The sequence below is a fragment of the Rhipicephalus microplus genome, chromosome 5 (assembly GCF_043290135.1).
Source record: "Rhipicephalus microplus isolate Deutch F79 chromosome 5, USDA_Rmic, whole genome shotgun sequence".
NCBI lineage: Eukaryota > Metazoa > Arthropoda > Arachnida > Ixodida > Ixodidae > Rhipicephalus > Rhipicephalus microplus.
Genome location: NC_134704.1, coordinates 182922869 through 182950866, shown reverse-complemented (window position 1 = coordinate 182950866; position 27998 = coordinate 182922869). Strand labels below are relative to the sequence as shown.

General features: G+C 43.3%; 2 protein-coding genes across 28 annotated transcripts in view; one reads left to right on the top strand and one right to left on the bottom strand.

Annotated features, from left to right (window-relative positions):
- Window positions 1–27998, top strand: part of LOC119173303 (uncharacterized) — a 509098-nt gene that overhangs the window by 265341 nt on the left and 215759 nt on the right. For 25 of the 27 annotated variants that reach the window (XR_012895517.1, XR_012895516.1, XR_012895522.1 and 22 more), the window contains 4 exons: window positions 18061–18120; window positions 18189–18264; window positions 21085–21224; window positions 27198–27377. Coding sequence is in view for 6 of the 27 variants with exons in the window: in XM_075896271.1 (XP_075752386.1) it covers window positions 18061–18120; window positions 18189–18264; window positions 21085–21224; window positions 27198–27377 (456 nt within the window). In the remaining 21 variants the exon portion in view is untranslated. The remainder of the gene's footprint in view (window positions 1–18060; window positions 18121–18188; window positions 18265–21084; window positions 21225–27197; window positions 27378–27998) is intronic. The other 2 variants (XR_012895509.1, XR_012895511.1) reach the window with 2 other exon arrangements.
- The window catches only part of LOC142818054 (uncharacterized), an 81512-nt gene continuing 76602 nt past the window's right edge, over window positions 23089–27998 (bottom strand). Inside the window, exon 3 of the mRNA XM_075896278.1 lies at window positions 23089–26853. Coding sequence (XP_075752393.1) covers window positions 23530–24441 — 912 coding nt within the window. The 5' untranslated portion in view covers window positions 24442–26853 and the 3' untranslated portion in view covers window positions 23089–23529. The remainder of the gene's footprint in view (window positions 26854–27998) is intronic.

The window sequence follows — 27998 nt, the reverse complement described above, 5'->3', positions numbered from 1 at the left end:
TTGGAGGAATCAAAAAACATCAACCGAAATATATTTTGGAACTGCTTCTCGGTGATATTGCCTTCCCTCAACTGCCACAGCTTGAGATGAGTCATATAGCAAGTCTCGCGCATACCTAGGGCCTACCCTTGAAGAAACTGGTCCGGCTGTGAAATGCTCAGTTTTTTCTCAAATAAATTTTTTGGTTTGAGTTTTCTCACTTCTCGAGTCCCTTCACAATCAATCAGACCCATTGTTCCCCTTAGTCCTTAATTTTGTTATATTATGAAATAAATAAAAAAATTAATAATGAAAATAAAAATCATAATAACTGTTGCGCAAAAAACACAGTCCCACATACGTACTTGAATGCAATATTGCTTTTATATTGTTTTAGAACCTAAGGCATTAGAAAAGATAGCAGTACAATAAAAATGTTGAAAAAAAAACAAAAAAAAAATTAAACTTCGCGGGACTCGAACCTGCGTCACTTAGTTGTGCTCGCGTACGTGAACTGAGTGCGTTAGCTTGCTAAGCTAATCGCGCTGAACGTAGCCAGGTGTTTAAGTTATGTATATAAATTTGCTTTTTACACGCTATGCGTTGGTATATTTATGTACGATATGCGATCGTATTTATTGTTGTGTGCATATGTTTTGGGATTGTATATACGTCACATGCTTTTCGCATGTCTTTCAACTATAGATTACTGCACCGCCGCGGATGAAAACAAGTATTTTTACACCCACACACAAGCTTGAGCAGTTGAAGGTTGTTTCCCGGGGCTCTCTTGCGATTGAGTCGGCCACCACAGGGAATTAGAGTGATATGCCATTAATCCCTGCATCTAGCTGTATTCCACTTAGTAGCTCTATCGCTTGATGACAAATCGAGCGCGGGGCGCGACGCTATTGCGCACGACCATGCCTCGCGTAGCGGCGACATCAGCTGATTGCGCCGGCCGGCTTGCTTCGATTTGCTTCAGAGCAAAGAAATGTCATACCTTGAAAGATTGCGTACTGCACTATGTCAAAATGTTACTGCTTTGTAGCCATCCTATGATTCATTGAGAATTGATAACTCTGATATCACTACTGTAGAGCTTTGCGTCGGCGACACGCACCGAACGTGAAACCGCACTACGTCTGTCGTAGAAGCAGTAGGGGGCTGTCGTCTGCTAGAACAAAAACAAAACAAAGACCTGCGAAAATATTCATAAGTTGTAACTTGGTTTTTGAATAACGGTTTATCACTTTTAAAGTTATTTTGCCAGATAACATACATTTTTTTTCAGTTCATAGCAGCGACAGATGTTTTTTTTTTTTTATTTTTTTCACACAGCTATCCAAGTCAAATCCATTCACAGCTGAAGCCACATGTTGTTTGTCTTCTTTGTTTCTTTGAGCATGCCGTTTCGGTGCGTGTCTCATGTGTTCGCGCTGCTACACACGAGAGCACGAAATGTTAAATTTACGCAAGGAAGCGCCGTTCCTCGTTCGTGTGATGTGCTAAGATTGCGCCCTATTCCCGCGGTTGTCCGAGTGCGGATCAAGTGCGAGTCGTCCAAGGAATCGGTGGGTTGGGCGGGCGCTCGAAGGACTCCGAGGTGACGGCTGACGCCTGTGGTCGCTTCCCTCAGGACAGTGTGAAAGAAACTAAAGGTAAGGGGGACACTTTTTTATGTAGACCAAGTATGCCACTCAGTGCAAGTGTGTGTTGCTGCACTCGAACCAGGTGTCGCGAAACGGCAACCTTACGCGCCTTTGCGAGTGCGGTTGCCGATTCGCTTTGACAACGCTAACGCCAGCAGAGCCATGGCGCATCGGCGCGGCCTTACTGGAGCTAATTCGAGACAACTGCGGCAACGTGCATGTGTATGGTGATCGATTTTTTCATATGTGCAATGTAGTGAGGAAGACGCACACTGCGCTTGCTACGTTGTTGATTAAACGAAGCCTGCAGTGCCATTTCATGCAAAGCAGCATTTTGTTTACGTTCGCGGGTGATACAATTTGTAACTTGGCTCGATTCACCTAGCCAACCGCCTAAGTGGGTTGATTAGCATACGTTCTCGGTAGAGCGTTATTATGCCCCTAAACAGTGGCGTGTGCTTGTTGAAAGATAAAATGTGTGTGCCTAGTGTAGAGAGAGAGAGGTGTTCGTGCAATCTGCATGTGTACCTGCAAGACGCCTTTGCTTGTAACTAATAATGTACCGGCCAGCACCTACATTGTACGCCTGACTTTGAAGAAAACTTGCATGCACAATGTGAGATTTTGTAATCTGCCAGAGTTGCTTTTTATAAAATAATACACTGCCAGCATGTTCAAAATATGTTTCACTGCTGTGTGGCAGGGGTGCGGTTATCACGCTGTTGTGTAGTTGCTGATGCAAGCACTTATAGTTTTGATGCATTAATATTTCTCATCTAACTCATCAGGTGTTTGGCTGTTTCAGCACAAACAAGGCAAAGAGAGAAGGAAGACGGGTAATGACAGGACCAGTGCCGACTTTTGTTTGCAGGAGAATACCCATGTTGGTGTATTTATTGTGACAGCCTTTCTGTGTTGCTTTTTTGCCCAATTTATGCAACAACAAAGTAGTCAGCAATATGAGAGAGAACACTGAAATTAGCTTTTAAAGATCATGGTGACTAAATGCCTAGTAACTCACAGCACAAAGTAACAACAAAAGACATCAGTATGATCAATGTGGATGAGTACAGTCTTGCATCTAAAAAATATATTGTGCAAAATGTTGCCTAAGTAAGAAACCTCTCTATGTTTGCAAATAGTGTGACGTCACTTCGAGCACCGTGCCAGCCATTCCCTCCCTCTGTGCAAGGGCTGGTTGGCAAGGAAGTTGTTTGTGACGTTCCTGATAGACCACCGAGATGTATGCGATTCTAAACCGGTAGCCTAATATATACGTAATCTTTTGTGCAGTTACATCGCTGCATCTGACACCTACAACTTATTTGCATATTTACATTGCTCCCTTAGGACCTAACACACAAACTTGTTGTTTGCATTGTCACTTCATGAATATCGAGCGGTAAAGGTACTGAGTATATGTGAAACAAGAATCTCTGCTTATTACATGAAGAAATATGAGGCCTTCGATAAAACGAGTTATACCTTTATTGAGCTTGCGTACTCGTCGGGGCGATTCATACATGCAGCTTCAGCAAATGGTATCTTCCAGCCCGGTGACCTTGCAATTTTTTTCTGCACACAGCGCAAACACCGAGATGTACCCACTCGCAGATGGTCACGTCAAGTGCATATTTACCTTGACTAAAATGTCGAATCAAGTTTTTTCATCGACCGGTCCCTGCCATGAGTGCTAGTCTTCGCAAACAAGACACATTGTTATTGACACTGCACACACCACACTCAATATTCTCAGTTGAACCGATATTCTCAATACCTTTCAATGCACACTACATGCCGCAATCAACAGTGCACATTTTTGAAGACTATGCCGCTGTTGCTCGCACAGGCCACCACGTGTGTTCACTTCTTCAAGATAAACAGACAGCGTGGCAAATATTTTACCACACAGTTTACCACACAGCTGGATGTTTGCTGACACATACTACAGCTAATGTCGACATTGTAACGTGAAGTGTAAGCTTTGAAAAATTAAAACTTGCCCCAAACACTGCACGACTGTACCGGGCTGAGCCACCAGCGGGAGTGTTTTTCCAGCCACACCTTTTACATGTGCCAGTGACATCATGCTGTGACGTACCTCGGTAGGGGCCTATCGCTGCATACTTTATGTGAATGAGGGTCCTGTTAGTGAAAGCAGGCATTGTTGATTTCGTAACTTGTTCATGCCCAACTGGACCTTCATTTGCACAAGTTGTCTGACTGATATTCAGGCAAACTTTTGTGTAATAATGTATACAGTTGGCAGTCTGTGCTTGCCGCATACTGTTGTTACTGGTGTTTCTTGTTGTTACTTTGCACTGCTCATTACTACTCACCTACACAACTAGCCTATCTTGCCGCTGTTTTGGACAAGATGCAGCAGGCAAGTGCGATAGTGTTCATAACTCTAAATTCTCAAGCAAAATTGATCGTTTCATATTCAGTTAGTTGCATTCATATCAGTACATTATAAGAAATCATTGATTAAACATGAATCCGTGTTCCTTTACATAATGCTCACAACTTTTATATCAAATTGAATGGTGTTTATAAAAAACATGGGTTTTAGCTAAACTTCATGCTCTTTTCTCGAAGAGCTGACAAAACGCTATTGCATGCTTACTTGCCATGAATTGGACTGTGTTCTAATTACATTGCAATTCTTCACCGGACTGCCAGCACACTTCACATTGGGGGAACATTTAATAACCATGGATTGATTAATTAGGAACGGAAAGAAAGAAGCGGCAGGCCGGGATACTTGATATTGGCATCCGTTTTGCTACCCAGCGCATTATCATGCAAACTTCCTATAGAGTGGTTATGCGTCTTGCATGTGTGTCTGTAAACCAAGAACTTTGGGTAGAACTATATTTATCTTACAAATAGTTGCAGGACTGTGGAGGCTGTAGGGCTGCTTAGGAATGGTGGAATCCCTGGACATGTGTTCAACCTTGCTGCATCAGCTCCTTGGTGTTTTCACGGCATCTTTACAGATGTGTTGGGTGAGTAAAGCAAGCAGGTTTCAACACAAGGAAAAGTATAATATGGCAGCACCTCTTGTGCGTTCTTTACATCCCAAGTATATCAAATATTTATCTTGCCTTGTGGCCTGTAATTTTTAAAGAGACACTTCTTTTTGCTTTATATTTGAGTCTTGATGCTTCAACAGCAATGTATTTGTGTTTGACAGCAAGTGTTCTTGAACAAATAACTGATCTCAATAATGACAAAACACCCTTCATACTTGGTTCTTAGCATAAGCTAGCACTTATTTGTAGCAGATTCAATTAATCATTTTTTGCTGGGATGATAATGGGCAAGTAGCAAAGGCAAGTTCAGATTGGAGTGGTCGGTGACGTCTGTTTAGGCTCTGCCATATTGCTTTGCAACCAGAGTTACTTGTGGCCACATATACAATGAAGCCACATGACGTGCATTCTAAATGAGATTACCATATCACATTTCACTGCATCTTAGTATGTGCCAAACAAATGCAGATATCATTAGCTTGCCACTATGAAGGGATCCTAAACCAACACAAGGTTGAAATTTAGTCGTGGTGTTGCAGCTGTGTATGACTCTACAATGGATACATAGCCGTGATAATTTGTCTATATGTGGTCGCAATAGTAATGTTACACACATTGTACGATATAAAAGAGGTCCTCGCTTATTTCGCTTTTTTTCGCTATGCTTCTTTCTTGTCTCTTCTTGCCATGTGCTCCTCCTCACTGTACAAGGAGCAAGAGCAGTGGGCATACAAACACGTATTTAAAAAAAAATGTTGTAAGGTGAGCACTGAGAAGCTGAACACTTCCAAAAAACTCAAAGAGGTAAAGGTATTGTTTCTTGCTACTTTTTGGGCACCCACAGCTAGTTGTGCTGCTGTAGTTAAAAAATAAGTGAAATGTTAAAAATTAATTGGAGATGGTTTGGCACCCATAATTGCAGTTACATACAGAACTAGGTTTCAATGTGTAAGCAAAATCTGTTTACTCTAAATCAATCCTAATGATATCTGAAATTCAGGAAATATTCACAGAAAAGCTCAGGAAAAGGCTAAGTGATTGCCCCTTGAATGTGAAGGAGATACCCTTCTTCTAAAAGGTCAATAGACAGTCTAGTAGTCTCGATATTACATGCACTATAAAATATTCTGGTGTGGTGCTTTTCATGCATGTTATAATGAGAGGAGTTTTTAATAGAACTGTTGTCACTTTGCCCTGCATTGCTGAAATTGTTCACATAGTTATAATACATGAATCACTTTATGCCTTTTGATTTTATGCAAATGGTTTGCTTACCCAGTCGGTTTAACTTGATCTGGATAAAATCATAAATGCTCTAAAATTTTTTTTACTATACACCAGGTTTATTTTTAAAATACGCGACCATTGATGTGAACGCAGTTCGTGGCGTGCTTGATTAATCCTTCACTATCACCACTCTAACTACACCTGCTACAGTGCATAGTGTGACAAAAGTAATGGTACTTAACATTACTGGCAGCATACACTTTTATGTCTCAAAATAGGTTAAAAAGCCTAGTAAAAATGTGTGTACATTTTTTTTTTTCGCTCCAACTAAATATTCGGGTCTACTCAAAGTAGCTTCCACTCTTCTAAGTTCCTCAAACTTTTAGTTGTTCAAAAGAAGTATCAATGCCATATACTTTCTTTGTCAGCCTACTCACCACTCTAATAATTAGAATTACCCGACAACATTACTCAGGAAAATATAGGGATGTTATAAAAAGTAATGTCAATTCAATTGTCAAAAAATGTCAACCCATTAGTAACTTGCCGCCAAGTTATGTTTTCGTTCACTTTTCTTTTCACAATTTTTGATAACATCACCTATAGTTTGTTTGGCATCATTGTCTGCTAGTTCTCATTATAATGTGTTCAACAAAGACAACAAACCCTTAAATTTATAGTTCTTACCTTTACTCATGAATCTGAAACAGTGAATCTCGGTAATCTTAGCGGTGTGTGACTTGTTTTTTTTTTTTTTGATCAGTTGTGCATGTATTCAAGTACATGCATTTAGGTGGGAGGGCGAACTATTGCCTCCTCCTGTGACTAGCAGATTTTCTGAGAATGGACAGATGCATAATGCTGCCAAAGAAGTATAGGGATATTGGAAGTAATCGTAACGTAATTGCAATCGTAATGTAATTGCCAGTAGGCAAAAAAAAGGTGTCCCACACTCGCCATAATGGTAACAGGCAGCGCTGACTGACTCTTCCATGTATAAATGCACATATATACCGTACAAAATGGAAGAGGGATAGCCGCCATGGTAGCTCAGTTGATAGAGCATCGGACATGTTATTCGAAGTTCGCAGGCTCGGTCCCTGTACAGGGCAGGTTATCTTTTTTTTTTTTTCCTGCCCCGCCACGGTGGTCTAGTGGCTAAGGTACTCGGCTGCTGACCCGCAGGTCGCGGATTCGAATCCTGGCTGTGGCAACTGCATTTCCGATGGAGGCGGAAATGTTGTAGGCCCGTGTACTCAGATTTGGGTGCACGTTAAAGAACCCCAGGTGTTCAAAATTTCCGGAGCCCTCCACTACGGCATCTCTCATAATCATATGGTGGTTTTGGGACGTTAAACCCCACAAATCAATCAATATCTTTTTTTCCTTCTGCTTTTCTTTCTTCACAATTACAACACTTCTATTCTTCTTGAAGATTTTCTGGTGTAAAAAAGGTAGCTTATAATCTGAAGAGGCAAACAGAATGTGCCAGTGTACGAGTTAGCTCTTGTAGTGGTTACAAGTAAGATATGTTTTGAAGAATAAATCATTCTGCCACTTGCCCAAAGAATGGCTACAGGACATGGCGCTGGATGCACTTTGTTATTTTTGAATCAAGCTATCTTGTATTCTATTTTTATAAATTACATGGGATACACATGACGGTATCACACACTTTAACGCCACAAAGATTATACAATGAACAATGTTATAAATGCAAAATTGCATAAGGATAAGGTGAAAACTGCACCCTCAACGAGAATGTACAGAAAGCACAGGGTGCAGGCGTCATTCCTTCTGCCCGTGCTTTTCAAGTGCGAGCTGTTTTCACCTCGTTCTGACCAACTAACTAGATTGAGATGTGTTGTTATAGTGCAAGAGGATGCTCCACGGGAAACTAGGTTTGTCTCAAAGTCTGTGTGTGTCTTTCAACCTATATGGTGCCCGGTTCAAGAGTTCATGCAGACCAGATCGTGTAAAACAGGATCGTGTAAAATGGACCTTGTAAATAAAATAAAATGGACCATGTAAATAAACAGGATCGTGTAAAATGTCGTTTTCGTGTGCAACTGTAGTTGTGGTTGTGCTGAATGACCTTTCTTTATATACACTACATAACAAACTTGCTTCTTTAGAGTCGAGTGCATCTTCGGATCGATTGTAAATGTTTGCATATGCGAGGCCTTAAGTTTTATAAGAAATTCCTCAGTGTGCCACGAGGAAATGTGTGTTCAGCGAAAATTTGTATATCATTATATACAACTCTTAAAGCCTCGTCTGCAACTTTATGCAGGTTGACCTTGAGCAGAAAACGAGGAGCGGCAGCAGCCCCCAGAAAAGAGCAAGCACCCTCCAAGCTCCCGAAGCTCTCTTCGACAGGAACAGCAAGGTCACTGTGTGGCATTGAAAACCATTGCAAGGAGTGCCTTATCAGTACACTGTGCTGCTCTTTCATCGCAGAAGACGAAGTTGACCACTCCAGAGGAACTTCACGCTGTGTATTGTGAGTGCTTCAGTGGTTTTGTTTTTGTCCAGCCAGCAGTTAAGAAATCATGTGTCAGATTCAGCCAGGATGGCTAGAGGGAGTCGGGCAGGCATGTTTGGACATTTGTCTAGCCAAGTAGTGCCAATTTTCGCACTGGTCCTGTTGGAGTTACTGCCAGAATCACAGAAGCTACGTCACCTCTCTAAATGTACAGATGTGTCGGGGAAGATTAGCTGCATTAGGTTTTTCTATAACTGATAGCTGCCAACATTCTTCATTATACAGGAGTTTTGTTCCTCACTTATGGGTGTAAAGCCCTCTACAGAAAAAATGCAACACGTCTACTTCCAGAAGACTCCAAGGCCCTACTTGTAGGTTTTTTCGGCTTGTATCATAAGCACCTCGTTTGGGGTACATGAACATTTTATAAACATGTACAGCGAAAATTTTGGGTGGCTGGTCGTTTTGTCGTTATCTTATTCCTCGCAGTATTCTTAAGCATGTTGTGCATTACGTTGTCAATCTGGTTCATGTGCATAGAAGACATTACGAAGTTTCAGGCTACAGTATAAAAAGCCTGGAAGCAAGCTATCAATAATTTTTTAACAGAGTTGCTTAATCTGATACATGATACATCACTAAACTTTCGTGCGTATTCATCAATGTAAGCTCGTCTTAGTGTTATCCAAAATGAAGATGTGAGTCGACAGATGGAAACATCTAGTGGGGTAATCAGGGTGAACAGTAGAAGTGCTTCAGACAGGCTGGCCGATGTTGCGATAGGAGGACCTATTTTTAGAAGTCACCTTGTCATCCTTGGCGTGTTAGTTTAAATGGGGTCAGTAATGACATCATCTATTGGTATAGGCGTGTGTGCCTGTTGGAAATGTTTGTCTGAAAAAAAAAAAAACCTATAACGCAGAAGAGTGCAGCCCTTGCTTCTTTTCAAGTTAGGTTGCGCTGATACAAAGTGTTCTCCTGTTGGAGGTTGGGGGTAAGGGAAGCAAAGAAAAGATAAATGATAGAAAAGAAGAAAAAAAGAAGAAAGAAAAGGGGAATGCAAAGTAAAAGTAGTGCTACACTGCTCCTACTTTGCATCCCCACTTTTCATCTTTTTTTCCCTTGTTTTATTTTTTCACCTTTTTTGTTACATTTGCATTGTCCCATCTAGTGCATGAATCAATGACACATGGCTTTGCTATAGCAAAGATGCCTATGTGGTGTTGGATTGAACAGTGCATTGTACTTCATTTAGTTAATTACAGACTGATCAGCTTTGCTATAAGTGCTTCCTGTCTATCACCACACATGTTCAATTGAAAAGTTTGTGCTTGGCTCTTAGTATGCTGGTATATAGCTTGTGTCTTGGACTACTCAAAATGAATGTTATTTTGCTGCTGTTTATGGTAATGAATTTATCCAACATGAAAATATCTTGCCTTGTGAACTTGGTCGGACCTGCCTTTCTTTTTCTTTCCTATGCAGGCATTGTATGTGAGGGAGGCAGTAACAGAGAGGTGATAGCTTGAGCTTCGGAAGAATAAATGCTGGCAGTGAGGCAATTACGCATCAAACATCCCAGCCATTTTGCCAACCGTCCTGAATGTGTTTTGAAAAAAAAAATATTGTGCTCATTTACTGTATTTTTCTGAAAACAGCAAAATGCTAAAGTATATCGCAGAGAACAAAATATTAGGCCACGTTGGTGCCTTCTGGACTTCCCAGGATGTCGTCTGGGTGTTGTTTGTAAAAAGTAAAGTGTTTCAAAAATACTGCCTCTTCTACACCAAATTTCGTCTTGGTATTAAGTAAAGGTGCTTGTGTGTAGTGCATGAAGCTCAGTAATATTAGTGCAATTTTTTCGCCACATCAAAAGCAAGGAAGTAGTTCTCTTTATATGGCAAGTTATATGATTACACTTTGTCTTAAAGTAGAAATGAATTTTTGAAGTTTTCTTATGATGGCTGTTTTCTGCATTTGATGTACGACAGCTTCCGTTCCGAATTTCGCCATAGCCCTCAATAGGAGACTTCAGAAATCATTTTCCTCATTTAAACAAAAATTGTAATGATAACACTTGCCATGTAACAAGAACTGTTTATTTGCTTTCAACTTACATATAAAAGTAATTTTCAATTAGACAAACACACAGCTCAAATTGCATCTCAATGTGGAAAAAAACGATTATATAGTGATATTTGTAATCTGGACCTAACATTATTTTTTTTTGTAAAATATAACTTCTGTGCAGTGAGTATTTGTGGCTCAAATATTCATACACAATGCAGTATTGCCATACAAGAAATGCAAACGATAAACAGTTTGGCTGAATTCTTCAAAGTCTATGTAGCAGAAAAATTGCACTAATGTTACTTGACTTCAAATACTTTAAGAAGCATCTTTACTTAATATGTAGATCAAATTTGATGTGGCAAGAAAAAGCGGTACTTTGAAATTTTTCTCACAAATAACACCCGCACGACATTCTGCGAAATTCTGAAGGTACCCACGTGACCACTACTCTTTTCTTTTCAAAACATTTCTGCAAATAACTATTTTCAGAAGAGTAAATTACCATCATTTTTTAAACTATACAACTGTGATGGTCGCCAGGCAGTATGGTTTGTATGTTTGGTGTAGAATAGCCCAGTGCAAAAAACAACAAATGGCTGAGCATCCTTTGACGCTCGGGCAATTTGGAAAGCATTTGTTTGTTAGCAGCAATTCAGTTAAGCCCTTGTCTTTATGCTTAGGCCCAGAAACAAAACACAAGTAACTAAAGTAGTCCTAAGAGTCATGTAGTCTCACTGTTCCAAGGCTTGTGGAGCCTAATTTAGTGCAAGCTTCACCATTTTTTTAAAATTCAGATTCAACCAACAGGTTTTGGAGGCACAGTGCATTTTCAGCTAACTTGTTTCACACCAGTTATTTAGATAAAAAGCGGAAAGTAGAGGTAAAAATACCATTTTAAAGGCATTGTAGGTAATAACAAAAAGGACTGCTTTCTTTTTTTGTGTGGTGCTTTGCCTGAACGCTGTGCTTTTTGTGGTATAGTTCATTGTCTAGTGAACATAGGCCTTAAAAACTAACATTAGCCATGTTAAGGTCGATTTCTTGGTTATAGTCATAGGAGACATATAAATAATTATGACTTCGAACTTGATTGTTCTTTTGAAGATTTTTTCCTTGCATAATGATATTTGGGAGTCTTAGTCAATTTTGTTATAAGAAAACGTGATGTCATAATAGGGTCACTTTTTGTAGAGTCGTTCAGTTCTACCTTACCTTTTACATTCCTAATAGAGCAGTTATTTTCAATATCGGTATTTAAAATGGAATGAGCATGCTGTATGTAGTAAGGTGTAAGCACTTACAGATAGCACATGCAACCAACTTTTCTGTTGGCAGTTTATTTATGTTATTCTTGATTTATATGTGGGGTTTAACGTCCGAAAACCACTATATGATTATGAGAGACACCGTAGTAGAGGGCACTGGAAACTTCAACCACTTGGGGTTCTTTAACGTACACCCAAATCTGAGCACACGTGCCTACAGCATTTCTGCCTCCTTCGGAAATGGAGCCGGGGTTTGATACCGCGACATGCGGGTCAGCAGCCGAATTACTGTTACTCTTGCTCCCTTATATGTGTGCAGTTCGGTTATAGTTATCTGGCTTGCACAGATTTTTAATGGCACCTGCCTTGTCCTGCTTGCTTTCATGGTGATTTTAACCTTCATAAGTTGCTTCGGTTTAACTCTCAAAATTGTTCAAGATGCCAATTTTGTGCACAAACTGTATAGTATAAAGGCAGCAGATGTACATGAACACACTATTAAATGAACACTGAGAGCTTTCACTTGCAGTTCCTAAAGTTTTACTGTGCAGGAAGCGTTTAAATCATAATTTCATAAGGACATAAGAATCGATTATCTAATCGTGACAACCTAGTTATTTTCACTGTGATAAGCATGCTGTTTTTTTTTGATGTGGCAGAACTAATTTATACACTCATTCCTTCTATTATTCACATATGCATAACGAAGGATTGTGTGCCTTAAATTTTCAGTTTCATTCTGTGTGTTATATTTCTTGTGCATGTAAACTATTGTGCTAACATGTGTCTCTAACATTATTTGTGCCAATTATTTTCATTTCCAGGTGCCTATGAAGGACACATAAGTTCTATCGCAGTGACCTTCGAAATTTACAGTGGTGTCGGAGCCTCAAGCAGCATTTCGCCGATCTCCACAAGGCATTCATGAGATGAACACAGCGCCACACTTTCACAGTGCTATGATTATTATTTATGTTTAAACATTTCGTTCTAAAATTGCTGTTACATTGTGCCACCATCCTGTGGCTTAGGTGGAGCTCGTGAAATTGCGGTGCAGTCACCTCATTTGTGTACGATCAAACTGCAATGTCACTATTCACAGCTGGAGCATACAGACAAATAAAAAAACATATTGATTGTAGCAGGACTGATGTGTATATTAATGCTTCTCTATTGATAATAATAACTTTATAAGTTCTTTAAGTCTTGCATAGAACACTGTATTAATGTGTTGCAATGTAACCACCATTTATGATCGCTAGCATGTTAATTTAGTAGTTTTGTAATGTATTTTATTTAAAAGGTAATTTTGCTTCTGCATCACAACAATTAGTAAGCTAGATGCCGATGATTCAATCCCTCATCATGCACATTTAAGAAATATTGTGATTTGTACACAGTATTGCATGTACTCAAGATGTGGACGTCTATTCAATTTACACATTATATTGCTTTGCACTAGATTCAGACGTAACATGCACACATTTCAGCAATTTCCGCATGATATGTCTTTCCATAAGATGCGGAGCCCGCATCATACGTCTTATGCGGAGCCCGCATCATACGTCTTATGCGGAGCCCGCATCATACGTCTTCCATATTCCAATAATTCCGTATGTGAGGTCTCCGCATCTTACGGAACGTTTCAGTAGGGATCTCTCGAGCAACGCTGTCGGACTACGAAGTCTGCAGGATAAATACGGCCGTTAATGGTGACTCTCGCTGTGCAGATTCCTGCAGGCGTTACGAGATGACCTTCGGCTGTGCGGATTTCAGGGCCTTTCCACTCTGTCCTAACTTTCTTTAACTTCGCGGCGAACGACAGACTGATGACAGAATAGTCGGCTCCAGTATCGACGAGAGCGGCCACACTGTGACCGTCGCTAAGAACGTCGAAGTCGCTAGTTCGCCGTCTCGCATTACAGTTGGGGCGTGGCGTCGGGTCACGGCTGCGTCGGCTTGTTCCGCTGCTTCCATGTTGCGTCGTCAGGCCACCTTCGGTAAGTGAGCTTTCGCCATCAGGGCTTTGCCTGTTTGGCGTTGTGTTCGGAAAGCTCCGTCGCGGCGTCGTCGTCGTCGGAGGATCTTCGGTAGTTCGTCGCACAGCAACCGCACCTCCACCGGTTGCTGCCCTTAGTTTCCCGGATACGGGCTAGGAGACCGGCCCCGTGTAAGGCCAGAGTACTGCCGGTGGTGCGGTGACGTGCGGCGGCTGGGCGACGGCGAACGCGAAGGGCTTCGTGGTGTCCACCGAGTTCCTGTCAGGTAGTCGGCGATGTTACGTGGTCGTTCTCCTGGCTGTGGACGCGGTGCAGAGCGGGCGATGGTCAGGGGTGCGCCAGACGTCAGTCTTCCTCGGTGCACTGTGCTGGGCCGCTGGCGAACGGTATGACGTCGGTGGGGGTGGTGGCGGCGGTGGCGTCTGTGGACGGAAGTGCGATGGGGCGGCGTTTTGGCGTGGACGGGGAGGAGCGTTGTGGCGCAGTGCAGCGGCGTAGCTCATAGCTTCCGGCTCGAGCCGCGGTGCGCGGGGAATTTGAAGCGATTGCCGAACTTCTTCTCGCACAATGTCGGCGATTGAATCCACTTCAGGCTGTGCCGAAGGCAACAGCTTGCGCAGCTCTTCCCGTACGATCGCTCGGATCGTTTCACGCAGGTCGTCGGAGTCACTGGCTTGAGCAGCAGCGCATTCTGGAGTCAGGCGACGATTATACTGTCTGGTGCGCATGTCCAGCGTTTTTTTGATGGTGGTCGCCTCGGATACAAATTCTTGCATGGTGTTCGGTGGATTCCTCATTAGTCCCGCGAAGAGCTTCTCTTTGACCCCTCGCATGAGGAAACGAACTTTCTTTTCCTGAGACATGTCTGGGTCAGCGTGACGGAATAGGCGGGTCATCTCCTCTGCAAAAATTCCAACCTTTTCATTTGGTAGCTGAACCCGGGTCTCGAGTAGAGCAGCGGCCCTCTCTTAGCGAGCGACGCTCGCGAACGTTTGCAGAAATGCGCCGCAGAAGATATCCCACGTTCGGAGCGTGGACTCCCGATTCTCTAGCCAGGTCCTTGCGGTGTCTTCCAGGTAGAAGTACACACGACGGAGCTTTTCTTCGTTGTCCCAGTGGTTGAGGGCGGCCACACGGTCGTATGTTTTTAGCCAGGTTTCCGGGTCTTCAAACGATGAGCCATAGAACGTTGGTGGTTCCCTGAGTTGATGAATGACGATCGCGGGCTGGGACGCTCCGGTTGTCATTGTCGCTGCAGTCAAGGTTATAGTCTTGGTCTTCCGCGCCTTGTCTTGTAGAAGGCCGTACTCCGGTGGGAGACCTTGCTGTCGGCGGCTCGTTCGCTGCTCTTGGTTGGCGTCGATGTCTTCTCCGCGACGGGGGCTGGGTTCACGGCTTGACGGGGGCGTCCGGTATATGAACGAAGCAGCACCTCCACCAGATCTCACGGGGTCGTGACGTGGCCGAAGACAGGAAACTTCGTGTTTGGATTTAACAGTTTATTTGGGTGAACCTGTGCCCTGTAAAGGGAAAGTATAATTACAGCAGCAGTCTTGCACAGAAAGCAGTCTCGCACTGATAGCGGCGAACGCAGCGTCGGCCTTCGATCAACAACTGACTAGCGGGGAAGCGCGTCGGCATTTATACTTTTGCCGTCGAATGTTCTAGCGTTATCGCTGGCAGTGGCGTAGGTTCCAGAACAATCTGTACCGTTCGCACAGTGGGTGTGATCTTATCGAAATGATCTACTACAGTCCGGAACCTTCTAGAAAACTGCAGGCGCGGTTTGCGCTGAGAATTGTGTGGTGTTTTGGGACGATAACAAAAACTTGGGAAATGGAACGTGGCAATATGCTGACAGACGAGAACTTTGGGGCCGATGGATTCCGAGTGGCTTCACAAGTGCAGTGGTATCAAGATTTCGGGAAGTCTGTAGCGCAGGACACTAAAACATGAAAACTAAGGTACGCGAAGCGAACACGTCCACACTCATCGATGCCACCTAGCGGATCTCGCTTGTGCTGATGAATTTGGGAATTTGGGTTTGCATTCCGTACCCTCCGCTGAACTTCAAGGTAGTGTTATATGTGAATCACGGTTTACTAAAGTGCTTCTGCTATCTGGTTTGCCCAGCGTTTTCGAATATCCAGGGCTAAGTAAACCTGTTGTTAGCACGCGGCGAATAGCATTGTATCTATAGTATCACTTTGACATACCCGCTTATTTATTGTAATTTCATTGCTTTGTTGATGAAGGAATTACTTTGGAGCCACTGCAAATAATTTGGTCTTTTTTTTACACGGTCAAGCCTTGCTTCCGTAGTGTCTGTATTGCTGCTTAGATGTTAACTGAATAAAATATGTTTCTCTTGATGATGGCCATAGGTAGAGGTTGGTTATATTCCGCGAGTGAATACGTCCCCCTGTGTAACCTCATCGACAGTGTAAATACAATTACTATCAAGTGTAGGCTAGACGCAACTCTGATTGTTCATTTCATTCATTGAATTATGAGGTCTCCTTGATTATCGTGGCCGTGCCCTTTGTAAGCAGCTTGTAGGCAACGAACAGTTAAATGAGCAGCCGACAAATTTTCAAACCTTGACGTCCTGTTTCTTATGTAATAGCATTTTGGAATTCATACAAGACTCTCGCAGTCACGAGACAACTCGTATACAGGGACACTACCCGCCGGTCAGTACACTTTGAACTAGTGCAAGGTGCTTATTTGTGGCAGTTTATGGCTGTCATGATTGCGACGAGGGACGCGGTAGCAGTCATCATTTGTCATAACTTTGTCATCCGTAATTTTCTAATACACCCCTCACTAGGACCGGGCATTGCTGACAAACAAATATGGCCCTTAAGTCAGTGGATTGCGTCTAGAAAATATGAAAAATATTAAATGTAATGCTGTGTATGTAGCTACATTTTCCGCTGTTGTGAGTCACGCTTTCAAACATGCAACTTTCGGCATCACGAACTTGCGACAGGTGATGTCGGTTCACGTTCTAAAGTGGCACGTCCATTGCCATCACTCGAAATGCCCCACAAAGCAAAAAAACTGGTAGATGTAAAGTAGTGCTTGTTACGCAGACATTACCCTGTGCACTCCCTACGGAACATGGAAGGAAGCAATGAAGGCACTCTGATTTCGGGTCTCGGCCATGGCAAACGTAGTGCCTTTGTTTACATCTGCGCTTTGATCTGTAGAGCGAATTACATCACGTAACGACATACTGACACATACGTGCATTTATAAAGTATACACTATATTAATATTATTTCTTTCTTTCAAGACGCATTACTTGAAACTCTGCGTAATGCATTCTTTATACTTATGTAGGTGTTTGTTGAATGATGTTACATAAAAGTTGCTTGCATTTGTTCAAAACATTTATCAGTAAAATATACACTCTTGTATATCTTTATTCCATTTTATGTATGCCCATCTCGCTACAATCTGGTTGTGATTGGCAGCAGTATGCCTAAACTAAATACATAAGTTGACTCTGTTGGACTTGTGGTGTAATGCTAGTCGGACGTTTCCCCATCTTGCTTTGAGAACGGCTAGATAAGAACAAAATCTGGCATTTGACAGCTCTCATTATTGCGGTGCCCTGCTGCGCATGCATCTAGGAACCCTATTCACGGGGACTCAGATAGCTCTTCAAAAACTTCTAGGTAAACTGGTGTGAATAAATCACAGGGACACAGAAAGAACGGACAGGGTAGGTGCCCTGTCTCCGCTCACTATTCTTGCGTCCCTGGATTCATTTGCGCACACCAGTTTACCTTAATGATTGAAGCAACTCGCCCTGATACAAAAAAATCTTTCACAAACCGTTTAATCCTAGCTTCGTCACTATGACTGTAGTCCTTGGAATCCACATGAGGACGCAAGCGCATTTTAACAGCTGCGAGTGCCTCCATGGTTGCTTGATTACAATGAGAACAAAAATAAATGCCCACTTGCAGTTTCGGTACCATGCAAGTCTGCAAGAATGCATTCGAGGCTGAAAGTCAAATAACACCGGAATCTGTCCTGTAATGACACCCAAAGCATAACTGTACCTATAAACATAACAGATTGTTTTGTCAGAAATTCAATCAGGTGTCTTGTGAAGGCGTGAAATAGCGTCCCTGATATTCATTCACTGTAGAGTTTTAAGCAGGTGAGGCGAAGGAACTGCATGTGCTGTTGTAGTATCGGCTTGTGATGGCATTCAGCACAATGGCAGTATTGGCACGCACGCTCCGTGAGAAGCTTTATCTGTTACTTTTTGTCAGCAGACTGCTTTCCATGAATTGCCACAAAAAACGTTCATGCGTTCTTCCCTCGCAGAGAATACATCTACGAGACAAAACAGTCATTTTGGCTGGCCTACGACCCAGAAAACGAAGGGTGAGTGTTTGTGCCGCTTTGGCAGCTGCTTGCAACTTGCTGATTTCCGTGCCTTTGTTACATTGCAGAGAATACTACATCCGTCTCAAGCTTCTCATGACTTCTCGCTCCGTGGACGTCATGCACATCATCCCTCTTATCAAGGTGGTCTTCATACAGCTGGCTTAATTTTACGTTAGCTCAATTGTGTGTCTGGACATTTCTACTTTCATAGCGAGGAGCTGTGTAGAGAATAAACTTTACACCAACCCCCGCTAAAGGCAACCATGTGTAGATGCGAAGCAGTGGTGGCTTATGTTTACACAGACAGCAGTGTTAACGGTGGCGCTCATCGCGGTGTTGCGAAGAAGAAAAACAAGGGAAGGCGCAAAGCACGCAGTGATGCACTGGAACATGTCAATCGCTGCTAATGTGGATTGAGAGACATAAAGGTTCAGTTGGACACAGAGAGTCGCAGTTCGCCTATGCGTAACGCGCACGCTGCAAATTATTCTTTTCAACATCGCACAAGAGAAACCTCTCACCGGCACTACTTTAGTGGTCAAGATGTAGAGTCACTTTAAATGCAGTGGCCAGTGAGCGGCTGCGGAGCGCTAGCAGTCGGTCAAGACAGTGTTTTATGCCGGGGTCCATCATGGCTCCGCTGATGTATTCTCTTCACAGATATTACTTTGCAAAAAATGTATACGAACAAATTGCAAAGAAACAAACGGGAAGGAAAGATTGCGCTGTGCGGCGTCCAACCAGCAACCTCTCGACTCACCGTGCGTGGCGCTAACCACAATGCCACAGAGTGTACGTTGCCGAGGATTCTAACGGCAAGCCATACATATTGTTATGCTGCATCATGGCCATATGCAAGTGCGGGAGTCTCTGAACATGATGAAGACACTGCGTGTTAAGCGCTTGCACGAGAGACTGCTCAGCTACCTTGTTTGGGTGCTGATTCTGCGTGGCGGATCATTAAACCTACATCGTGCCCTGTCACGTTTGGTGCAGTCACCGGGTATCGACACGCCTCACAACGGAACTTTGCAGCGTCTGTCGTTTCCACGATCGCGCGAGAACAATGCCGCAAGATACGGTTTCCCCATCTGCACCCGGCCGCTCTTAGGATGAATAAAATGCGGTGACTGCATCCGCTCCTGCGACAACAATCACTGTCCTGGAACACCCACGGAATCTTCACGTGTTAGCTGTTCCGGCAATACTAATGAAGTGGACGTGGAGGATCCGCTAGCAGAACACGAACGCGGGAGTGCTCGCTACCATTGGGGCCCACCATTTTGCTGGCCTATGTTATTTTCTACCTCGAGAGAACTGCCGTAGCTTGGTATATGAAAACCACGAAACCGAAGTAGTTGGGTGACGTGCAATGACAAATTGCGGGACTTGTTTGGGAAGCCAATCAGACGCAAGAATGTCACGAAAAAAATGTTCGCGTCTCGGGCACAGACTTTCACGCAGTCGTACGCCTCGTACATAGAAGACGAGTTGGCACTGTGTCGCAAATCCAGTGCCGAGATGCCGGAGGCCCACAAGGTTGGACATATTTAAGCAATTGAAATGGCGCTAGATCGCAAAATGTGTGACGTCAAGTGCGAATATAGGCTGTTCTTACGCATGTAGACACAACTAGTTACCTAAATTCAAGCCCACCACGACGCCTCTGCAGCGTCTTTTACCGCGTAAACCGCTAAGATATGTCAACAGCCTATTTCGCAAGTGATGTGGCTTGCTACCACCCTTGTTCGTCACAGCTGTCACAAAGAAAGACAGAAAGAAGACGAAATCACTTGAGGTAGATGTGCACCAAGTAGTTCTTTTTGGCAGTCAATTGTTCTACAATAGAGCCACGTCAGTGCTTGAAGCTGCTGCGGGAAAAGACTCTTAGTAAAAAAAGTCATGTTAGCCGAGGATTCGCATGAACAGTTACACTTTTGCGCTGCAAAAGTATATAATCACACCATGTGTCAAGTAATGTGAATTTCACAGCGTATAAAGCTGCAAACCGATTACAAACATCTCAGCCCTAATTCATCACCATCACCAGCCATGGCATCAGCAAAGTGTGCGGCAGCGTACGTCCACAGATTGTGCGTTGTGACTGCTTCGCTGCTTCTGTTACAGCAGCGTTCGCGAAGTCTGTTCCTCTGGTGCACTCTGTGACAGCTCTGCGTGTTCCGCGCAATCTCGGCGCGTTTTAAAGGCAGGCATGATGCTCTGCTTTTGTTTCAACGGGGAAATGCGGCAGGCTATTTATACACTGCGCCTTAAACGTAATGAATAGCAGCACGCGCCCATTCACATATGTGCTTTACATCTTGGCCACCGAAGCATAATCCTTACGTGTTTCAAATATATTTAACACGCCCACCAGCCGTCAGCATGCCGTCGCGAACACGACTGAATCAGCAGTGGGGATTTTCGCACCGTTAAAAAACTAGAACGTCGAAACGTAGTGTAAGCTGCGAAATTATGGTTCGTGCATGTGACACTGTCCAGAAAATTAGTAGTGGCGTAGTGGCGTTAGCTAAGATTTTCCAGGATGTACGTTATGAAAGCTACGGACAGGCGGACGGACTGGCAAGTGAGTGACCACATGTGAGTTAACTGCTAGCCCACTATAGTTACACGTCACCGCAGGAGCGTCCAGACCTTCGGCAAGCCAGCTGCGCGTCGTGTGGCGTCACTGCTCTTTGGACTTGCGGAGAACTGCTCGCAATAAGCTACGTGAAACTCCTCAACCTCGACGAGTGTAGCTTAGGCTACAAAAAAACATTGTAAACAGTTAGTCCCAGGTTTGCGCATGGCGCGAGCTTTATTGTTGGCTTCTTGGCACCATAAACTCAATCCATGCGGGCCGAATGGATGCACAGCTAACAGTTAGGCCTACCGTACTTTGTGTAGCATTGCCTTGGGGCGTATGTGGTGTACCTTCAAAAACGAAAGGGCTTTGCGCAGGGCACACAGATACTAGGAATAATCGGCGGCTACCTAGGCTTGTGGCTGGGGCTGTCTCTCTACCTGATTGTGTACCTGGGTGCAAAGTGGATGCTGCTCACGCTGCGGCGCCGGCTGAAATCAGCATTAAACAGGGCCAGGTAAAAGTCCACTTGGTGTACCTTAAGGATACTGTTTGTCTAGTGTTGCTGGTAAGGTCCCATTAAGGTGAAGCTTGTTCAAAGAATACTGCTGCTTCGAATAGTTTTCACCCCGCTTTGTGTTCATTCATTCAATTATGTCGTTTGTGGAAAGTTTAATGCTGAAAAGAGTTCGAAATAAAAGACTCATGGGCTAGTTAGTAGTAAAGGTGCCCCGAAAGCAAAACGAAGCACGCGAGTTATGGCCTTACTGGGCAAAACTGCATGGCAGCGCATATTCTATTAGAAGATGAGCTGCAGATAGCGAGAGTGCGGCAGCATAGACGGCTAACGCATCGTCATATTCAGACGCATGTATTAGCAGTGCGCTGCTACTACCACTGCTCGTCACGGGACGCTATGACCGCTTTCATTTTGATTTTTGTCGAGCAGTGATCGTATTAGCGCTCCTTCGCTGGCTGTTATGTAATAGGCATATATATATATATATATATATATATATATATATATATATATATATATATATATATATATATATACATATATATGCATTACTATATCGAAGAATGGCTCGGCCGTATATTCCCACACACTACCGCTTCGTGCAGCGCAACTTCTTATAGAGCACGCACTTTCGCCCCGTTTGGCCACAGCTCGCGTGTTCTGTATCGCTTTAGGAGCAACTATACACGATTTGTGCAGTAGCGGAAATAACCACGTGGGTGGTGAACACTAGCTTAGTGTTTATTTGATGTGATGATACGCCACAAACACGCTACGCTACACTTTTCACCCCGCCATGCCCTTTCACGCCGGGCGCGTGATTTTTTTGCGTGAACGACAATATATATATATATATATATATATATATATATATATATATATATATATATATATATGAAAAAAAAGGAGACACACGTCGAAAAACGGAAAGGTTTCTTTACGTTTCGGCCGTGGGACCGGCCTTCGTCAGAATAACCGTATATATATATATATATATATATATATATATATATATATATATATATATATATATATATATATATATATATATATATATATATATATATATATATATATATATATATATATATAACCATATATATATATATATATATATATATATATATAAATTGGTGAAAAGATAACTTGCCGTGGGCAGGAAACGAACCTTCGACCTTCGAATAACACGTTCGATGCTCTATTACTGAGGTACCACGGCGGCTATCCTCCCAGCCACTTTATAGGGTGTATATGTGAATTTAAAAGTGGGAGTGTCAGTCCGTGACATCTGTAGCCTTGGCGGCGAGTGTAGCACACTATTTTGTGAGTCTGTGTGGCATCAAGTAGCACGTGAACTTATTACGAGCTGGCAGCTAACCAATAGTCTCTCGTATATAACCTAATTAACCAAGTCTGCCAGTACGAGACCCTCGTTAATGAATAAGGGAAAGAAGTGTATTCCTAAGGGACGTTTTTCCGTGTTCTAACCTTATAATAATGAAATCCAACAGACAATATAGACATTTGAAGTATAAAGGAGCTTATTAGACCAAATTGTAAGGTAAAATGTGAAGAAAGAAAAGTGGGTGAAAAGACAACTTGCCGTGGGCAGGAAACGAACCTGCTACAGACGAATAACGCATCATTTGATGCTCTACCACTTATCTTTTTTCGTATTTTACTTTATAATTCGGTCTAATAATCTCCCCTATATTTTCCTTGGCTATATATATATATATATATATATATATATATATATATATATATATATATATATATATATATATATATATATATATATATATATATATACATACAGACAATATTCTGAAAGAATGTATGTATAGTGGAAGTTATTAGAACCAATGTATTGTAAATAACAAGAAAGAAAAGTGGGTGAAATTATAACTTGCCGTGAGCAGTAATCAATGCTACGACATTCGAATAACGCATTCGATGCTCTCTCTCTCTCTATCAGCACTGCAAATCAGCACTACACGCTACCTCTACACAGCCCACATATGTGACGCTATGATGACTGGGAGACGTGGCCTGGCTCATACGCCATGTTTATTCTACTATGCACTTCTTCCTCCTCTACTTCTCCTAACCATCCCTGCCTTCTTACGTCACAGGATTCCCCCTCCCCCCGAAAGAAGTTGCGTCAGACTTACAGAAATTATAAACTGAACATGCAGGACTAAAAAGTGGACACAGTCAAAAAAGGGAAGATTGTTCCATGTCCCAGGAAGTTTCCGTAAACACACTAGCTTCGCGGGAGAGTGCAGCAGTCCGGTTAGTCCTAGAGTTCTGGTGGGCGAGGCTGACTGTTGCGTACTATAGAACACAAGTACACCTTTAACCTGGAAACTGCAGATGATGAAACTGTTTGTACTCTGGCAAGGAATGAACGTAGTGTGAAGGCTTTGGAGCACCAGCAGCTTGATTTGCGTAGGCGTAGTGCTCTTTGCCTTGATTGGTACACATGCAGGGCCACCCGTCTGCATGTTTGTTGACCAAGGTTGTTCCGGTGATTTCCGCGTCCTTCCGGGCTACAGGGTGTTGATTTGCGCCTTTTCTGTCGTCGTATGTCATGTTGCCTGAGTATTGATCTCAGCTTGAGAAAACTTACTCGACGTCTCTCGGGAAAACGTCTGGGATTCGATGCTTTCTTTGTCTCGAGTGAGGCATCTTGAATATGTTGTCGTTTCGGTTGAGTCGTTTGTAAACGTTTTTCTTGACACCATGTGTGTTCTTCCGACGTCTCAAGTTGTCCGTGTCGAATAACAAGACGCTTAATCTGGGCGATTTCATTGTTCTGACCTTGCTGATGTTGCGATAAGTGTTGATGAGGTGGCAGCCTTTTTGCAATTAGACAATGCTTTTCTTGGCGATTTGACGTATTGTTCAGTTGGCAGCTGTTACAAAGCTTTTCAGGCAGCGAAGTTGGTAAGACAGGTTTGACTGAAGGAACATCAGAGGCGCCTTCGGCAGCATTGATTACGTAGTCTTCTGGCACCTGGCAACCTGTTGGAGTCGCTTCCGAGCCTCCTGTGTTTGGGCTTTCAGATGGCTTTGTTTTCAATGGCGACGCCGCATCAGGCGTGGTTTGGTCAAATTCCAGTTGGGAATGGCTGTCTTTCTGTGCAACGAACGATGCATGCTCTTCTGGTGCATGCATCTGCACAGAAGGGCCAGAGCTTGGCTGAGCCATCGAAATAAAGTCTTGTGATGAAAAACACCTTTTCGAGTCGTCGTGGCGTGGTTGGGCAACGTCTCGTGCATACGCTGAAGCAATGATTTTGGAAGTGCCGTCTTGCGTGTAAAACGGAGGCCCGAGCGATGGCTGTGGTTTTCCCGAAATACGCTTGGTCGCTTGTAAGTGTGCTCATGTTCTACTTTTTGTTGTGGCAGTGGTCGATTCATGCTGAGCATTCGTGAGCTTGAAGACTGCTTGTGAAATTGACAACCGAGTGCGATTGCATGTGGATGGTTGGTTATAAGTGAGTCTTCGTCATAATCGTCTTTGTATTCTTGAAATCGGATGGTCATCTCTTCTTTAATCTTTTTCCATGACTCGTCATTTTGAAATATGTGAGTGAGGTAGAATTTGAAAGCCTCACCGGAGATGTAGTCGGTAAAGTTGATGATCATCTCCCGTTCCGACCATGATGCAGCGGTAGCGTAGAGCTCGAACAGGTCGAACCAGTCCTGTACAGGTCCATCGTCCGCTGCTCCGGTGTACTTGGGGATGGGAAGGTCGGTCGATGATTCCGTCATGATGCTCGTCGATGTGTACTGCTAGATGCTGGTTTGGTAGTTCACTTATGGTCAGGGTGTCTTGCGGAGAACCTTGTCGATGATGTGCGACTGATGAAGGGGCTGCCAGGTCTTCATCCTGTCGACTCGTGTGACGCTATGATGACTGGGAGACGTGGCCTGGCTCATACGCCATGTTTATTCTACTATGCACTTCTTCCTCCTCTACTTCTCCTAACCATCCCTGCCTTCTTACGTCACACATACATGATTCATTCCTATCGATCAGGATATGCTGTTTTGCTTGAATCATATTGTGATAGCTCCCATAGGTGTGTAGACCAAACTCAAGTGCAATTTGGATTCTGTACATAAACAAAAAAAGAAGTGGAGCTGAAAAATTCTAAAAGACTCACTGCTCTTGAAGCAATAATAAGTATTACCTTGCCGGTCTTCTACGAGAATGGTGACGCTCTCCCAACGTTCAGAAAGCATTTCATTTGACCCGCATCTGCAACAGTAGGATTGACTGAACAATGTCAATATTGTGAGATCCATAAAACCGAACATGCTCAAATAACTTCCCACACAATAAAGCAACTACAGCGTATGTCCAGACGAGAACGACCACCAGGTTCTGGTCCACATCACTGATTTTGATGAGGTTTTAGCCTGGTACAGTACCTCGGTTAGTTTCGCTAAATGGGGTCATGTTGTTCTAAAAAAGATATGAACATTTCGGCCGCAGAAGCAACTTTGTTCACATCACATGGTGTTGGGCTATCACCAGCATTGGTCAAACTTTTCATGATCCACAGTGTCAATTGATGACGTCACAAATTTTGATTACTTCTGAGATCTCAAAGATGTGATAACGGGACGCCATCGGTATGCTAGTGCATGTTTGTCCAGTGCGTAGTGAGAGGATCAGATAGGCGACTGTGCGCTGAATAAGCTCTTATCACTAGCCCGGCATGCCATGTTTGTTATTGGCTGGCTGTAAGAAACAAAAGAATTTTTGCATAAGTCTCAATTCCGGTTTCTTAAATATTTTTTACGACCCATGGGTACTTTACACTGTGAACACGGCTTAGAAATAAATGCTGCAGGCCCAAAATACTGTTCACATGCTCTCACAATTCTACCTTAAAGGTGTAATATATTTATATTTTAACCATTTGCTTAAAAGGGCGAAACATTGTTATCCATGTGAAACTATAAAAACGCAAAACCAGCAACCCAGGTTTGGTGGATAGATGAATGAACAAAAAACTTTTTTGTAAGTCATAAGCTGCACGACTCGACGTACAATGGGCCTCTCCCTCGTCGGGCTAGTTAGGCCACGCCTGACCACCGCATCGTAGGTCCTCTCGACGCCACACGCAAAACATAAACATCCCTGCGAAATGTGACGCATTTAAACATGATGACAAACATCTCATTCGTGCCCCACCGTGGTGGTGTAGCAGCTAAAGTACTCGACTGCTGACCCGCAGGTCGCGGGATGGAATCTGGGCTGCGGCGGTTGCATTTTCGATGAAGGCGAAAATGTTGTATGCCCGTTTACTCAGATTTGGGTGCTCGTTAAAGAACGCCAGGTGGTCGAAATTTCCGGAGCCTTCCACTACGGCGTCTTTCATATTAATATGGTGGTTTTGGGACGTTAAGCCCCATATATAATCATCATCATCGTAATCATCATCACCGTCATCATCATCATCATCATCTCATTAGTTCATCTTACGAAGGTAACACTGCAAAGAGACATGATTGTTACTTGGTGGCGTGCTTACAAGTAGGTGATTTCAGCAGCCTGTGGGTCAGGGGATGGTCTCGTAGCGTGCACTTTCTTGCCGGTGGTACAAAACTGAAAAAAACAAGCTCTTCAAACTCACATGCCATGTTGCATTTATGCTTACGGGGTGGTCTGGCATGATTAAGCTTCAGCACAATTACAGAATACTGTGCAATGTTTGCCAACTGGTGCTTAAAAGCACAAGGCCAGTGACAAGCCACGGGACATGCATGTGCCAATGAGAAAGTAAGTGGCATGAAGGAAGCGAGTGAGATACACATGAACTGATTCTTCTAAGAACTGTGTAGTCTAAATGTGTTCTTTGTATATATGCGCGTGGTTGCGACGATGTTGTTGTCAAGCAGTGTGTGCTCTTCCGGTGCCTGCAAGTGCATATAATTAAGCTTTTCTTGCAGCCTCTTGTGCGTTCTGGATGCTGTGCGTGCTGTGGCGTACAGTACCAGCCTGGCCGCTTGTGCGTATATGATACACCTGGACTATAGTAACTACCAACGCTTCGAGACTACCGTGGCGCTGCTGCAGAACTCGATGGAGGGCACGCACTTCCCAGCGGTCACTGTCTGCAACAAGGAAGCGTACGTTTCGACCCATTTATCATGCACATGCTAACAGTTGTGATTTCACAGAAAAAAGGTTAATCTCTAAACACACAAGAAAATAAATTGCGTAAGTTTACAGTGACGCCTTCTCTCGACATACTACCCTAACAAGCTAACATATAACAGTATAAAAGATATTGTCGCAAATCGGCGTGCTCAAGACTGAAATCTATTAGGGCGAATTTTTGCACAGGATACGAACAGCCATTGAACAAGCAACACACGCTGTGAAATTATAGTTAGACGACAGACCATTTCTCGAACAGAAGACTCTCGGGTCATATCTCCATGAGTCGTGGGCTAACAAAGAGACATGAGCACTGCCACTGGTGAACTCGACTGGGTGAAGCGACCGCTTGTAGGCATGCAGTGAGCGGACGCCTTATTAACTTTAATCTGAAATGGTGTGGCATTCCACAATGGAATTGCCATTTTTTTGCATGAGAACTTGCTCGTTAAAAAACGGTAACTGCCAATGGCATACTGGCGTTCATGACACCACAAAGATATCTAAAGGCAATATACGACTGTGTCGCCCGTCTAGTGCCACAAAATTGACGGAATTATCCTGTGACGTGATTTTGAAAACGGTGTGAT